At 44.0% G+C, this 14,671-nt stretch overlaps 1 protein-coding gene across 1 annotated transcript; it reads right to left on the reverse strand.

Moving 5' to 3' along the window:
- Positions 1 to 12,748: 12,748 nt before the first annotated feature.
- BDV27DRAFT_161849 (uncharacterized protein) lies at positions 12,749 to 14,477 on the reverse strand (the record flags this gene model as incomplete). Its single annotated transcript, XM_032073298.1, has 6 exons — positions 12,749 to 12,782; positions 12,833 to 12,945; positions 12,998 to 13,404; positions 13,465 to 13,698; positions 13,753 to 14,110; positions 14,199 to 14,477. 6 exons carry the CDS (start codon positions 14,475 to 14,477, stop codon positions 12,749 to 12,751), a joined length of 1,425 nt encoding a protein of 474 aa, XP_031923319.1.
- Between the last annotated feature and the right edge of the window lie 194 nt (positions 14,478 to 14,671).

Raw genomic sequence — 14,671 nt, forward strand, 5'->3', positions numbered from 1 at the left:
CCCCCCGGTTTGTTTTCAAAGCGGGATCCACCAGGGAACAGAAGTAGAAGGAGGGGAAAAGAAACAAGTCTAGTTCATGCAATCTGCGGGCAAGGTTATATCAGAACCAGAGGGTCTGAAGGAGCCGCAAGACTCGAAGAACAATTAGTATTTTGGTTTGGCCCATCAGAGGTGACGATATCTTTCAACGGATGATCACTAAAGTGGAGGGTCGAACAGGCAATAGTTGGACTAGCAAAATTGACCAGTTCAAAGTCAATGGGGACCCGATTTTTGCCTTCGGTCGAATGACTATCAGGTAAAGATCCAACTGCTTAAACCAATGACACAATGGTCACAATGTGGTCTTTTGGCCACGCGGGGATTTCCTAGAAAGGGGTCCAAACGAGTGTGATGTGAAAAAAACCGTGGAATTGAAATGAAATTATTAATCAGTAACAGACAAAGAACGTTCCTGGGGTACCTTAATTGGGAAATGCCGTTCTAGTAGGATAGTCCTTTGGAACTGCGCGAAATCAACGAGCAATCCCCCTTCCAAAAAGTAAAAATTAAAAAAAAAAAAGCCCCAAAGCAAAACGACGCACAAAGATGAAGAAAGATTATCTGAATCTCGGAATGGCAAATCATCACAGAGAATGCAAGTTATAGATGTGTAAGTACTACTCTATCCGAACGCAAAACATTTTCATTGAAGGCTGTTCGTAAGTATACTTGACGAGGTGCGATTGGACCAAAAATCTATCCAGCAAGGACGTTTTTTTACTCTCACAATACTGTAACCTATCATTACTCCGTCTCTAATCGGGGGGTATACCTAAGTAAACTCCGATAAATATGGGTCAGAGGGGGGGAAAAAATGTGTCAGAAGGTTGCCCTTCAAGCGTACGGAAGATTTCATTTGTTCTAGATGAATGGATTAAATCTATGGAGGTGGATGTTCTCCATCAAGAGAGAGAATCATTTCGAATTCAGGAAAGAGCCTAGGTAGAGGGGGGTCAAAAGTGAGAAAAAAAAATATATAATAAAATAAAATAAATGAAAAAAAAATTTTTTAAAATAATAATAATAATAATGATAATGATAAATGAGGGAAACGTAAAATTGAAAAAGAAAGAAAGAAAAAAAAAATAATTGCACGTAATACACGCTATGCTGCAGCCCTGCCACTGCATAAGAAGAGTTCGGTTTCCCGGAGCTGATAGGCCCTTGCGGGAAGACCGAAACGAAGCATTGCAGGGTTCAATTCGGCCGCTGGCGGGAACATCAGACGACGCCCCTGCTCAAGGACATCCTCATCTGGAGCTGTGGAGCTGTGGGATACTAGTCCGATGGCCGCTCCGACACCTAAATTAAATCATTATCTCGCCTGGGGGTTTCTAAGGTCTCGACCGTGGGTATGGGAGAGAAGGTATCTTCCTCCGTCCGTGACTCGATATTCAAAGTAATTTTGACGCCCAAATTAAATTTTATCCCATAAACAAAAGTCAATTTAGTAAAGTTTGATTTGACCGTGAAAAGCACGCAATCTATCTTCAACCGGTGGGATGTTGTAAGGGAAGGTCAAACGTCGGACCCGCTGGCAACGATGAAGAGACACCCACCACCTTCAACACTCGCTCAACCCACATCCACTCCTATTCCCACCGACCTCGACTGGACCCAATCACTCTCATCAGAGAAAGGATCGCTGCAGGAGCACTACGCCGCACAGGCTAACCCTACTCTGCTGCTACTTCCTGCTAAGTAGGTAGGTAGACGGTCTGGGAAAACGGAATGGAAGGAGGGGGAAAGGGAGGAAAAAAAAAAAAAAAACCAACAAGTGCTAGCCATACAAACCGCGTCTATTGGGCGCGGGAGAGCAAGTCAGCAACACCCAACCTACAGTGGCTTGGTTAGTGAACCGTGGTACTGGGACATATTCACGAATGGGAGTGAGGCTCTAACGCTGTCTAGCTCTTAAATGGTCTCAGAATTTGCACAGGGCTTTTTCTGAAGGACAGGCGTGACAGCCAAACGGGAGACACGATGCAGTCTGTGGGTCTTTCTTGGCATAGAACTGGGGCATGGGGGTGGCTAGCTCCCATGGAAATTTTCTATTGGCCACCTCGGCCTATAATTTGATGAAAATTTATGACTGTTGCGTTTTTTCGCCCAGTATCTCTCCTCTTTCCTAAAATTTCCATTATCCTCTTTGGGTCAATTATCCACTTCCCTACACCTCTCAACTACTACATGATACTAAGTATGGAGACAACTAAAGTACATACTACCTGCGTCTGTATGTACAGGTATAGCAGTCTTTCATTCACAACACGCAGTCCAGATACTAATCTGTGAATCTGCCAGCACATCTTTGCATTGCATTGGTAAGTCGATCCCCTATCTTTTGTTGCCTATGGGGATTAGCATTATGAGTTGATCTGGCTAGACGGAGATTCCCCATGGTATTTAGCCGGTCCTTTGTCTTCCCTTAGTCCTTCCCTACATTTATCTTGTGGGCTTAGTATCCAAATAGTTATATCCCATTTAACCCAACCCAACCCAACCCCCGGTTTCGCTAATTTGACGGATACAAATATTAAGTTCTTTAGCAAACACGCTCGATATGGGCTGACAGCCCCCAAATCCTTCTTTTATGGTTCTAGGATAGTAGGAATAACTCAAATAAATTAATGAATGTATGGGTGATCTGGAGTCATTTGTCAGTGCAGAAGTTAGCAGGATGAATCGTCAGGCCACTAGCGCTATCGATTGAACCTGTCAAAGGAAGCAAAGTAAATCCTGATGGAGTTGACCTATTAGGACTAAATTTGTTTTGGATCCGTCATAGCGAACAGTGGATGTACTTAAGGCAGATTAGCACCAGCAAAAAATGCATCGGGTCTCGGCGACGAAGATCCGGAGGATGAGGGAGTATGGAGCAGAAGCAATGAGTACGTACTTACATACATACTGTACATAAATACATAGTCGGTAATTTGGATACCATGCCCTCTTCACATGACAGGTATGGTTATTAGCTACCTAGGAACTGATTTCTCTTCCTTCACTCCCTCTAGCTTGATTGTATGATCACTTTAAGATGCCTTCAATCTAAGATCAGTATCACATCAGTTGTCCAGTGTTAAATCCGGTATGCGATGAGGTATCATGGACGTGGGTAGCCATCTCGTATTGGTATGTAGCCAAGTGTCCTGCAACTCAGGCCAGCCGGAGTATGGAACGAAACAAAGCAATCTCTAACCCCACACCAGGCCACTCCTCACCAAAGTAGATTTTAATGAAGAAACACTAGAAAAGTTTTTTGACGGAAAAAACAAGAAAAAAAAAAGGGGAAAAAAACAGGATGGTTGACATATAATATTTTACCACTACATAGACTCCACAATGTGGTATTTGTCACACAGATACCTCCAATCCTGTTGAAAGGAAAACCAACAGTTGATTATACTTACCATCATAAGTAGTTTCTTCACAGTGAATATCCTTCAACGTTATAAAGTTAGTATGGAGTAGCTCAAGGCAGCGTGATTGGGTCATACCCCGGGAAGGGGAGGGGGAAAGGAACGTCACCTGTTTTCCTATTGATCTTTGGGCTGCATCGTCTGTCATCTGCGACACTTCGTTTTTCCCTCATCTTGGCGTGATGACGACAAGTTGAACTGTGTTTTATGTGGGACGGCAAAATTCCACATTGAAGAATGACTATCGGGCTTTGATTCTTGGGATGACCGAACAAACAACAGATTAACAGAAAATCGAAGATAGCAGGTAGTAACCTCGGCCAGGGTTCCTCTTTGGAAGGATACACCTAGTACCACTAGTAGACCATAGGGCACCGCTCTGGTTACCTACTGGGTTACTACGCCGTATACTAGTACTGAGGTTGTGGAGGCAAAGGCCATGGTGTCAAGGATAGTACATCAAATCGAGATTGCGGCACAGTGAAGTTGCGCAAGTTTGAAACCAAGTTCATCTTCGCCATCTATGGGGCGATAGCCTCTTGCTCACATGTCGACATACAGGTACAAAACCATATCGCTCTAGCTAAAGAAGGGATATCGTGCCACCCGAAATACCCTATCGGTATTCGATACCTTTCACCAGTGTTGAAAAAAGGTTCAGACGGGTGGGCAGTGACAATGATGAGGATGACGAAGGGCTATGGCAATGATCGGCCACTTGCGTCTTCTGTAGCAGGACTCTGTAGATCCTCATCGTGCGGGAAGCGTTATGGGTTTCTTCATGCTTGCCCGCTTTGTCTGTGCCCTCTTGTCCTAATCCTGGACTAACGAGTAGTGTACCAAGTATCCAGGCGGTTAGGCTCCTCCATCCACCCAAGCAAAGACAAAGCGATCCGTACCTTCATCCGCTCTGCCGCTCGACGCCAATCCTTGACGTTAACGATCCTCTACTAGGGCCGTCACTCCTAACCGGCCCCCTTGCCCAATTTCCGTGCTAGTTTGCTCTATCTTCCCTCATCACACGCGTACCCGCAGGATGTTTCGGTCACGTGAGGGTGTAACGCGGTTCAGAGAGACTCGATTGGGTTATAGTCCGAGTCTACGACAAGGATATCCTGAGGGTGATTGGCAACAAAGACGTCCTCCACGGTGGATACTTAAATGAAGGAAACAAAGACACTGGGGAGGGGGGGTTGGATAACTAACCAGTCTCGACGTTGAAGCGGGTTTTGGCACTGACTCGTACGCTGTACTAGTAGTTTTACTTAGTCCAGACTCGACCAGCATATTACCATGGGACTCTGTGCTCTGTACCTGCCAGTTGGGTTCGGCAGGGCTCTGTTTGGTCGTACCGCCCTTAAGCGGTGTGGCGCTAATACGTGTGTGTAACAAAGAACATCCTCAGAAAGAGAACCGGAATTTCTGGGATAAAAGAATAGAGAACTCAACAACACACATGTCCTCCAATTTCGAAAGGCGAACGCTGGAGAAAGACAGTCAGATGTGATGTTGAGGCTCAAGTAAAACAGCTGTTCAATGCCGCTGCACCTGGTGGCTCCATAGCGTACGACAGTACTAGTACTCCGTACTTTCGCCATTTGCCCACCGGTCCAACTCCACCATCATAATAACCGACATGCAAGCGAGCTCAAGCGTGTAACTAACCTAGTGCTACTCTACGAGTGGAAAAGTTCTAACGGAGATATGTCCTCCTATCTCACCATGTACAGCTGTTCTCCGCTCAGGACTCATTTGTCGAGTCAGGGCGTTACATCGTTTAACGTCCGGGATTAGAAGCCTTGTTGACACCTTCATCCGACTCCGGAGTCCGTACATACCTAGTCAACAATTTAAGAGTACCCTTCTTTGTTCTTGTTCTTATCCTTGTTCCTTTTGTATTGTATATTATTATTTTTATTTAAATTTCTTTCCTTTAGATCTTCTCTCTTCTTTTAGCAAAAAGGCAATTACATTTAGTTGAGACACACTATGATCATAACAAGATCAATTTACTTGTTCGAGTCGTGGCTGAAGCCATCATCTTAAGTAGATTCTATCATAGCTCCAGAACATTATGAAACCAGTATAGTTAATGAAGAACTGTCAGGGTTCGGTTGAGCCCCTTTGGGGATGGCCGAAAGTCAAACATAGTACTGTTAGTCAAGTTGTTACTTCGTACTTCCTAGGCACATTCGAGAAATGAAACGAAACAGAAAAGGGGCACAAAAGGAAACAGAAGAAGCTCGGGAATGAGCGGGATCTCCCCGTCCGTCCGTCAATTACTACTGCTGCTATTATTATTTACTATGGGCACAAGATAGTCACAACGCTGGCCCTTTCCCACTGCCTATCAACCCGCTCTCCACTCATTGAGGTCGCCGTGCACCTGTGACGGCTCAACGGTGATGCAACTGCTGCTACTATGACACAGGTCTTACATGTTGCATTGGTGATTGTATTTCCGACTGCTGCCCCTCAGGGCATTCTCGCCTATCACCCGGAAAGCCAATTATTTGCCAGTAAGGGGATATGACAACAGATGAACGCTGCAGGTGAAGAGATGCGTTGTCTCTTCCTGGTGGTCATATACTGCAAGCGAGATTTGTCGGTGAGATCCTCGATGCAATGAATAGCTTTAGCCGAGTTAAAGATACACGAAGTAGCCTTATGTACCATGAGATAGGGAGCCTGCAGTGCCCAATGAGGTATTACCAGCTCAGGTTGAAATTTCCATTGACTGATGTACTGAATGCCAGCCGAGGACCATGCTATACTGCACGTAGATCCGATCATTCCTAATAAACTTTGGCTGTGCCTTTTCTTTGTTCTATGCCGATTCTAAAGTCACATACTACCCGAGCCTAGAAAAATTTGGATACTATACAATATAGAAAACAAGAGAGGAGGAGGAGAGAGAAAGGGAGGAGGTTGGGGGGGACAAGACAAATAGTGTGAATGAAGGGATAAACTGGCACTTCTCAGCCTTTCAGGGATTATCTTCCAACTCCTTGCAATTGGTATCATATATGATTGGCGAGTAGCTGCTTGACATGGTGGCAAAGGGCATGATACTCGTCATTTCTTTGTGACATGACTCAGTCATAATGCATATCACGTAGGACTAGGCCTGACGACGACAACATCTACAGGTGTCCCTAACCGCCCAACTCTGCTGTAACACTCTCCTTTGCCTGAATACTAACCAACAATTTTTTATGTAAATATCACCTGGACCACAGTGCAGCCTTTACTGAGTCTCAACTAATGACTATTTCACATTATCCAACGTCGGCTGATTTGCCTATCCATTTGTCCCCACTTGGGGTGTGGAGGCTACTTTTCTACCTTGAGGCCTCGGGCTCTATTTAGTTTTAATGGCCATTTTTAGCTGCGCCACCGTAAGGACAACTTGCTGGTGCTAAAAGGTGGCCATAAAACCATCGAACGGAAGATCTACAGACAATACGAACCTATCCTTTGATTGCGGTGAACGGCAAGAGGGACAGTTAGCTGATCCTTTTACCTGCTATGCGCCACAGGATTTATGATCTGACCCTTTTGCCTCCATGTGTATGGCCTAGCTTCAGGTGTCAAGCTTTCTATCATGACAGACAGTAACCGAACTAGCCATTGGACAATTAGGTTTTAAGCGGTCCGGCCGAATTGATGTTTACAAATGATTAAATGTGATCTATAATTGTTTTATTTTAATTTTTTTTTCTTTCTTTCCCTTTTACCTCAATTGACCTAGGTATTATACTGCTCTTCTTACTCCGTAGGTGCCAATTGAGCGTCTCTTTCCTAAACGGACAAGGAGAAGGTGTGAACCGTGGTACCTGAAGCTTCAGCGGATTACTCTATCAGGTATATTGAGGATCTTTTGGGTTAACCAGTGTGGGTCGCTCGACTCTTTTGAACTTTGGCCTTGGCGACTTTTGCACAGTAGAAGGAAGTGGAAAAAGGAGCACGGTCGTAGTAGTATATTGGAATTTAATATGACCATGGTAGCTTCGAACCTTATCCTCTACGGACCTATCGGTTGAATTGCATCCAAACTATCGCACCATCTCATTCAATGATTGGCGGGCGATTCATTTAATATTAGCAAGCAATAAGGAGAAATAACCATTGGAAATTCGTCTGGCTCTCCTCAGTAGGCTACCACTCTTTACATTTGTGTCAATTAGACGGTTCTTTTCTTTTTCCCGCCTCTGTAGCTTTTGTATATTCAGTGAGTCTTGTCAATATGGAACCATGTTGATCAGGTTAAATTGCTTTTTGCTCTTTTCCTGTCATTCCGTTTGTGACCCCTGCGCCCAACACGTGGGGCGAAGTCGCCTCAAAACTCAAGTCATCATCCGTACCTTTTCTGGTAGAAGTCCACACCCGAATAATATGTACTACCAGACGCCAGCGGCTCATCTCCTGTCTCGATTGAACAAAACAAAGGACTCTCGGAAAAGGAAACGCGGCCTCATGCCTTACAGTTCGGGTGCATGTCAAAAGATGCAAGTTTCAATGCAACGCTGCACAGCATTTCTCGGTATCAGAAATAGAACTCGCTAAACAATGATATTCATAATTTTTCTATCATATACTCCGTAGATAGGATGCATTGAGACCCAGTCGCGTTAGGGTTCCAATTAGGCCTCCCAGCTTGATATTGATTGGCATCTAGTCTACCTCGTTGGGGTGCGGCACAGTCTTTGTACATAAGGACGGCGCGCCGGTTGCTTCTGGGCCCCTCTTTCAGGACCACAATATCTATTCTGCCTAGGGAAATGAATCACTGAATATTCACTAGTGTCACTATTGTTGGCCTTTTTCTGTTTTGAACTAGTTCGCAGGTGTTTCTCTTGTTGACTATGCCAGTCTAGATTTTTGGAGGTTAGCTAGGGTTACTATTTATTGTTGTTGGTGTCAGGGGGGAAAGTTTTTAAAAATAACATGGAATTATAATAATAATAATAAATAATTTAAAAAAGAAATGGGAGATTTTACCGACAACCCCATGACAGAAGCTTTGACTTTGACGGCTCCCGTTCTCGCATGAATGGATAACTTAATACAAGAGCTGTACGGTACTGTAATGCGAAATTTCAAATTCTGAAAGATTTGTTTTAAAGAAATAAAATGATAAAAAAAAAAAAGTAAAAAAAAAAATAGTAATTCAGCAGGTTAGGGGTAAAAATCAAACTGAAAAAAAAAGAAGAAGAAGAAGAAGAACAGCCGGTGTCTTCAGACCGTTTCGATCGGCAATGCTCGGCAGAAAGATAATGTGAGATTCGATTCTGCTGTCTCACTTAGTACCTCAGTCAAGTCACTTGATGTTTTACTTTAATTAACCAATAGATAGATAGGATCTTCGTACTTTGTCATTCTACTTTCGTTATGGGGGAAGGGGAGGGGGAAAAGTGGGGGATTATCCCATGTTTACCTATATTGCTCGCACTTATTTCCTTGAGAGAGAAATTGAATTAGAAATGGGCCACGTACTCATGGAGCCGGTGAGGTTACCGTAAGGGTACATGTACAGCGCCAACCCTGGACAGGTTACGACCTCAGCTGGACGGAACATGCTGAGAGTTACAGACTAATGCCCAACTACGACACCCTCAACCAGACTGTCGGGTCCATGGTGGTATTCAACGCGAGAATCAGCCGGTGAGCGCATCATCAGAACTACTACTCCGTAAGTAAGATTCCTGTCGGTGGACTGGGATTGAGGCAATGAAAAGGACGGCGAAGAAGAGTGTGCTAGACCAGTTCAGGTCATGGCATGTTTGGGGAATTCCAGATCTTTTCTTTATGATCCTTCTTCTGCCTTGTATCATAAGCCTTTTTTTTCTAGAAAATGATAAGATGGCATTCTATAGGGGATTGATGTCCGGTAAAAACAGGGAATCTCCTTCTCTCATGCCATCTCTATCTCATTTCAATTTTTTTTTTTTTTTTTTTTTTTTGCGTTTTGTTTATTTCATTTATGTTATAGATTACTTTATTCTATATTAATTTATTTTGACCTTGGTAGAGTATGATTGTTGTTCTCCTTGTGTACATATACAGCGTTGGGTGAGTAATATTATGCTCTGATATAATTTCGGCCGTACCACTCATTCTGCTTGGAAAACTAAACTGGAACCCGCTTCAAAACCCATGGGACAGCCTCAGAATTATGGGTTGATGTTTTGCTATCAATAGTACGAAGCCTTTTCCTTCTCGAAACTCCACTACGTCAAATTCTTTGTTTCTTCACATCCATCGGCGATCTCCGTATCTAAAACCCACAGCAGTGACTTAATTGAACATTGAAGTTGTATCCACGGTATACCATGGTCTCCACGGGACGAAGACAAATCTCGTTATCGTTCATAGTTGAAAATTCCGTGTGTCTTTCAGTAACCCAGGTAGGCAAATGGATACTGATGATAGCAAAAAAATTAAAAAATTAAACTTCCACATGCTCGCCCCTCCTCAAGGTGGAGTTCAAGGCAAAGCTCAAGCCTTGGGCTTGGCGCATTCTTTCGCGATCTTCAAATGGTCTGCTCGTTTATTCTGACATAGTAATAATATAGTGTCAATTTTGCATCGGAATTGGCCCCCACCGCCACCAATTCGGTCGCCTTTTTTTTGCCTTCGTCCATTTTACTCACAGAGGAGATACTAGCCGAGATGGATCCATCCTCAGTTCCTATCGAAACTTTAGAATTCCTCAGCAGCCAACTCTGCAGACTCGAGCGATTTCCGTACAGGGAATGTGCGAAATGGAACTCGTATAGGTACCTACCTCCTCTGGCGTAGTGTTTAGAGTAGTATGGATGTAGTAAGTACAGGTACCTGGAGGCTCCATGAAGTTTACTTGACTATTTCTCCACGCTAAACCAGGGTAGATCGGGAATTGCGGATGAATTCCCCGCTCCCACTCACTTTTGACTCCGTATGTCGGGGTTACTCGGACCTTACGGCGTTTATTTGTTTCTCTCGTTTCGCCTCTTACCGAGCCAGTATCAAGCTTGAAAATCTGGTGTCTTGTTTGGGACTTAGTTCACCGCGTATATGTAACGAGCTTGGAGTGGGTCGTTTCACCCTTCTAGACTGGGATCTTCTGTCCTCTTGTTTCTTTGTAGGAAAACTGGATATTATGCTATCATTATGAGATCAGGTTTAATCTCGGCCGGCCGAGCTTTTTTTTTTTTTTTTTTTTTTTTGAAGGCCGATCTTGATGTATTAATATCGGCCTGTATTTTCTCATGGTCATGTCATGTTCTGTATGGTACTCTGTGTGGGTATTGATTTTTAGGTCCACTACTACACACATACAAGTACATGAGCCGACTCCGAAGTATAGCTACTGTATCTTGGGGACCAAAAAGTTGTTGAATAGCTACATCCACATTCACAGCTACTATACGCTTTGAATATCTTCAGGGCAGTGCGGATGTACTAGTAATCAAATAGTACTGGACAACATGAGATACACCAGATGCATTATCCGAACACGCCAATCAGCAATTCATATGATACATAACAGAGATCTATATATGGACATGCATACATATCTTTCTGCAGCTCAACAAGCCACTAACGAAGATCACACAATCCTATTCATTCGATTCCTCACGGAATCTACGAATCCTCCATTTCTCCACCCAACTCATCATTATCGATAGAGGCATTCGACATGTTGATCACTGAGGGATCGACTAAATTCTTAGTGTCGTTCTCGTGGTATACAACCTATCTCGGGATAGTGCCTGCGGATAGTGCTTTAGCCCCAACGGCTTTTTCTTCTCAGCTCTTTTTTCACCTGCCAAAATCAAGCTGAACTTGAACGCAATCTTTATTTTACTTATTTTATTCATTTAAATTTTTTTTTTTTTTTGCTTGCATTAGGGCAGAGCAACTTGTACCTTAATGTTAATGTTTACTCGGGCATGTATAGTTGGTGTATTATTTATGGCGATCAGTTATCAACTGTGAATTTTTACTATGTTTTTTTATTTTTTCATTTTAAATTTTTTTTTTTTTTTAATTCTCTCTCTCTCTCTCTCTCTCTCTGTCTCTCTCTGTCTGTATATGTGTGTGCCGGGAATAGGACGGTTACCGCCGGAAGTCGATCACTGCTTCAGGTGTACTCTAGGTAGTATATTCTTTGTGCTATTGAATCTGTGATGATGGTATGTGGTTCAATGGGCCAGGTTAAGTTGCTATTGTGTAGTATTGTTCTGCAGTGATAGATGCTACTAGTTTCTCGATTATATATTTTGCTCATCAGCTTGGGGTCATGATATATTCTGATTTTCTCGATAAGAAATATTGCTCGCCCAACTGAACTATCAATACGTCCCATATCCCCGTCCCTGTGGTCATTTCATATAGAAGAATGTCCGAGTAGTTAACGTTCAAATTTGAGACTTAAAATCCTCAAGCCATGTTTACTTCTGGCACACGCGGAGCAGTGGTCGCACCGCTTGTAGCAAGTCATGATTATAGGTAACATAAAGCCCTATATATGTATATATTTTCATGATCTTTTTCTTTTTTTATTTTTGCGGTAGATACATGCATTCTCTACTAAGTCGTAAACACTTTGGCGTAGGCCTTGAAGTGGGAGTCCAAGTACCGGAGTAAGAACGATCTATATAGATTCGCATCTACGGCACCTGAGGATCTCAAGCACAGATTTCTATACTTCAATGTGACACTTCTTGCAGTGCAAATTACTGAGCTAACACTAGAGCGGGCTTAAATCGTCCGACGATGGGTGGATGAATAGTCGAACGGTTGGAGTTCTGCGTTGGGCCTTACTGAACTAACCGGCCTACATTGATAGTTTATGAAATATCATGGGCTTTCTGGAAGGGTACGTATTGTGGCAAGGGGCTGGTTAATGACATGGAAGAGTGCTAGTATTATCAAAGTACTGTCGAATGGGGTTACATTGTTGTCAGAAAAAAGGAGGAATCGCCTTCATAGTACTTACTATATCCCCATGGCGAACCATGATCATAGCCGAATACTATATGTAGAAGGCTTTTTTTTACTATCATAAGCTGCGGAGGAAGGTGTCTTATTATGTATGCTATTTGCAGATGAGCTGAAATACATGAAACCCGTCATTCAATCCCGAATGGATTCCCATGATTTTTTTTTCTTATGGTTTCTTAATTCGACATTTTTTTTATTCTTGGGTTTTTCTGAATACTATATCCTCCGAACATGTATCAAAGATGATTCTGTCACCTCCCACGGCTATTATGTGACAATGTCATAGAATGAACGACTCAGTTGGTGTGATAGCCGGTAGCAAGTTCGCATCTAATTGTACAGTCAGTCACGGCCAACATCAGATATCACAAGATACTTACGGATCAGCAGCATACTGGATGTTGCACTGTTCCCAGGATTCGTTGCGGACAAGCACGGCACGGAACCGAACTGCATCATCGATGCTACAGAAACGGAAGATAACGTTGCGTGCCTACATGGATTAATACTCAATATAACATCGTTACTCGGAAGTGAGTACTTACCTCCCCAGGAACGTAGCTGTCCAGGATCTTTTCAACCTTACGATGATTGCCGGCGGCCAAGTCAGAAAGCTGGCGCATGGTAATATCGAGGTCAACACCAACAGCACGGACAGCACGAGTGGCACCAGTGGACAGACTGAAAGATAGCTGAGAACTGACAACGTCGACTTCTCTCCCCATCTCCACGAAGACAGTGACTTTTCTTTCTTTATCAAGATCGATGCCGTTGGGGTACTTATCGTAGAAAGCTTTGCATGCTTCGGGGTCACAGAACAGAATCTGGGCAGTGCCAGATGAAGTCACAGAAATACTCTCAATAGTACCGCTGTGAATCAAGGATAGGACCCTTGCAGGAGTCTTCCAGGCAGAGGGCAACCCCCTGATGAGAACACGTCTGACGCGAGCAGCTTGAAGGAACAAGCCTATTAGCAAAGATTGTCAGGGCAGGATGGAGATCAACGTCATACCGGGTTTGTCACGGAACTCTGGAGTACCCCAGGTCTCAAATGTGGTCTGGTGCTCACGGTCCTCTTTTCCCTCGACAGAAACATGGGAAGTGGTAGCAAAGGTGTCAGCCGAGACGAACTCGGACGCGCTGGACTGTTCAACGACCTCGAGAGGCATGGGCTCTGTAACAAAGCTGGCGAGTGTGCTGTCATTGCCCGGGCCAGTAAAATTGGCATCGACATTGACCTGAAACTCTGCTGCAGGAGTGTGAGCTGTGTTTCAGATAGACAACACGTTTAAAGACTTACCAGGAGTATTGGGCTCTTTAGGAGTGGAGGTGAACACAAAATCATCAGCAGCGGTAGGGGTTTTGGCGAAGTCATCATGAGTCTTTGAGAGGCTGCCATGCTCGCTGGATGCGTCCTCAGAAGCAGCAACCACAGAGGATGCCTTCCTGTAAGCATTTGGGTCGAGCTTCAAAGCCCTGGCAGCGGCCATAAACCCTGCCGTGTCATCGACATCGGCGATAGGATACATCTTTGTGATGGGCTTTTGACCAGATGAGATATGCGCGTCGTTAATATTAGAATGGTAGGAGGATGGGAGTGAGGGAGAGGGACTTTGAGTGTGAAAGACGGGAGGAGTCTTGTAGCCAGCGGAAGATGACTGTTTTTGTGTTATCGATCCGCACGTCAGCTCCCAGTAGAAAAAGGCAAGACAAAACAATATTGGTCAGGGGGAATAGTAATGTTACGCTGGGATTGGAGGCGGTGTTTGCTGGACGAAGACAGAGAAGAGGGAAGAGGGCGAGAGAGAGTGAGAGTGAATGGTTAAGAGAGAGAACGGGGGAGAGGGAGACAAAACAAACCGTGGAGGGGCTATTTATAGAGGTCACGATATCATCCTGATCCTTTGACAGGGGAGCGTGGTGACTCTCATCTAGGATATGAGCAGTGTTTCTCTCCAAGAAGGACTCGAATACACTATGGATAACGCCGGTGACTTTTGAGCTGAATTCAAACGGACTTGCCATGATGGATTTGAGCCTAAGAGTATCTAAGATTTTGCATAAGACGCTGACCACAGGATTGAACAAGCGTAAGGTTTGATGGATATGTGACAGAAAGTTGTACAGCATGATGATGCTATGTACAGTAAGGAGAAAAGTGAATAAGCGCATAAAGCTTGCACTTGTAGCCCGGAAGAGGCTTCGTGATGATGGAAGAA

The sequence above is a fragment of the Aspergillus caelatus genome, assembly GCF_009193585.1.
Source record: "Aspergillus caelatus strain CBS 763.97 unplaced genomic scaffold BDV27scaffold_221, whole genome shotgun sequence".
In the NCBI taxonomy this organism is placed as follows: domain Eukaryota; kingdom Fungi; phylum Ascomycota; class Eurotiomycetes; order Eurotiales; family Aspergillaceae; genus Aspergillus; species Aspergillus caelatus.